The sequence below is a fragment of the Penaeus monodon genome, chromosome 29, assembly GCF_015228065.2.
Source record: "Penaeus monodon isolate SGIC_2016 chromosome 29, NSTDA_Pmon_1, whole genome shotgun sequence".
NCBI lineage: Eukaryota > Metazoa > Arthropoda > Malacostraca > Decapoda > Penaeidae > Penaeus > Penaeus monodon.
The window spans coordinates 22,116,333-22,118,106 of record NC_051414.1 but is presented as its reverse complement, the minus strand read 5'-3'; the positions used below and the strand labels follow the sequence as shown (position 1 = coordinate 22,118,106).

The 1,774-nt window shown below is 30.1% G+C and overlaps 1 protein-coding gene across 7 annotated transcripts in view; it reads right to left on the bottom strand.

Annotated features, from left to right (window-relative positions):
• The window catches only part of LOC119592020 (protein lin-7 homolog C-like), a gene marked incomplete at its 5' end in the record, with an annotated part of 38,315 nt that overhangs the window by 28,860 nt on the left and 7,681 nt on the right, over window positions 1–1,774 (bottom strand). Inside the window, 1 exon segment of one of the 7 annotated variants that reach the window (XM_037940803.1) lies at window positions 1,053–1,084. In XM_037940803.1, coding sequence (XP_037796731.1) covers window positions 1,065–1,084 — 20 coding nt within the window. 7 annotated transcript variants of the gene reach the window in all.

The following is a 1,774-nucleotide window of genomic DNA, read 5'->3' as shown; positions in this document are numbered from 1 at the left end:
AACTGATAACATTAGGTCATCCGTAAAGACAATAAGTACTTTTCTTATACAGTTGTATTACCATAGGAAAAGAAAAACTATTTTCATAGTTTTAAGTATTTTTGATATACATCTATACCATTTCATAATATTTCAATCATATCAGAATCTTGGTTTTTTCATGAAAATGAAATTTGAACAAGAGTTCAATCTATCTGCAATAAATGAAAATGCATAATGATGAACTAAGATTGGCAACAAAATACATGAAATAATATTCTTTAAAGACTAGCTGAACACAGTTAAGTGTCAATCCATTCTCCATTACTGAACCAACATCACTTACGTGGTACTATATGTGACACATGTACATATTTTGATTGGTCAGTATCCAGTTTATATGAAATATGGTATTTAAAAATGATATGTTAAACTTACAGCAAACAATTCATGCCAAGGAAAATGAAAAAACAAATGAGAAATCATTTGCCCAGCACAAGCATACACTCTACATACTTTTATAGCTGCCCTTACCTTAAGAACAATGGGAATTTACACTCATACTTTCTTCACATGAAATGTTATTGGCTTTCTCAAAACCCTTGAAAAAGAAAGTATCAATGATGTTTTACTACATTAATATACATTTATAGTTTAAATGACAAATTATTACAAATTTCAGGTTAATCTGATTAAATTCTTTGAAAAGTCAAAATCTATACAATTGTCTGTATAGCAAGATGGAAAAATATATCTAAAAAAACCCAAAACTAGGAGGACAAAACTGGAAAATATGCAATCCTTAAAAAGATGGAGAATATTACATTAAAAAGTCTAATTCTGAAACCCATTTACGATACGATTTGATATCAATATTATACACTGAAGGATTTTTTTCTCTCTACATGGTAACAGACTAAAGGGACTGTAAAATAGATTTCAAGAAACCTAGCTTGAGGGGTAGGGGTGGCTGGTGGGGGGTACTGGATGATGCACAAGACATACGGCTTAAAGGGTTTGTGATAAAGATTACAAATTGGAAAGAATGATCATCTTTGGTCTGGAGCTGCAACCTGCTGTGGCATCTAATTCCACTGTCCTCCACCTGAAACAGAAAGGGACACGGTGAGACAATCTATAAAGGTATGTATGGTCTTTAAAATACACCCACTTTAACTCCTGCTCTCTAAATCAAATAACAAAAGGAAAAGATGTTTAATCCATAAACAACAATAAATAATAATCAAAAAATTTTAATAACCTATCCACACAATATTGGCAAAGTCTTGTCATACTGAAAAATTTTTCTCCCCCTTTTACCACCCAACTGCACAATGACAACCCCACAACAAATTTTCCCTGGGACCAGCCCTACCCCTTAATTCCATATACAGACTCCTTGGGTGAAAAGTAAAAAGCTGTTAAAATGTCTGAGTTCAGGATTCTATGCTTGAACACTATGAAACTGAAAACTCAAAAAAATTTAAAATTAAAAAAAATAATCAAAGAAATGTAAATAAGAATTAAAAAATATATATAAATCCTTCATTTGAATATTTTTTTTTAAAGGGAAAAAACTTTACTTGATACATTTTATTTGAATCATATAAATGGAGGTGATAAATATTTTATTGCAATTAGTGTAATTAATTTTATACATATGGGATAATTTATACTTCCTGATTTATAAATATCTTCTTTCCTCTTTAATAAAATCTAATAAATTAGCAGAAATAAGTTTCAAAATAAAAATAAACAAGGGAACCTGAACATCAAATCAGCCCCCACCACACAA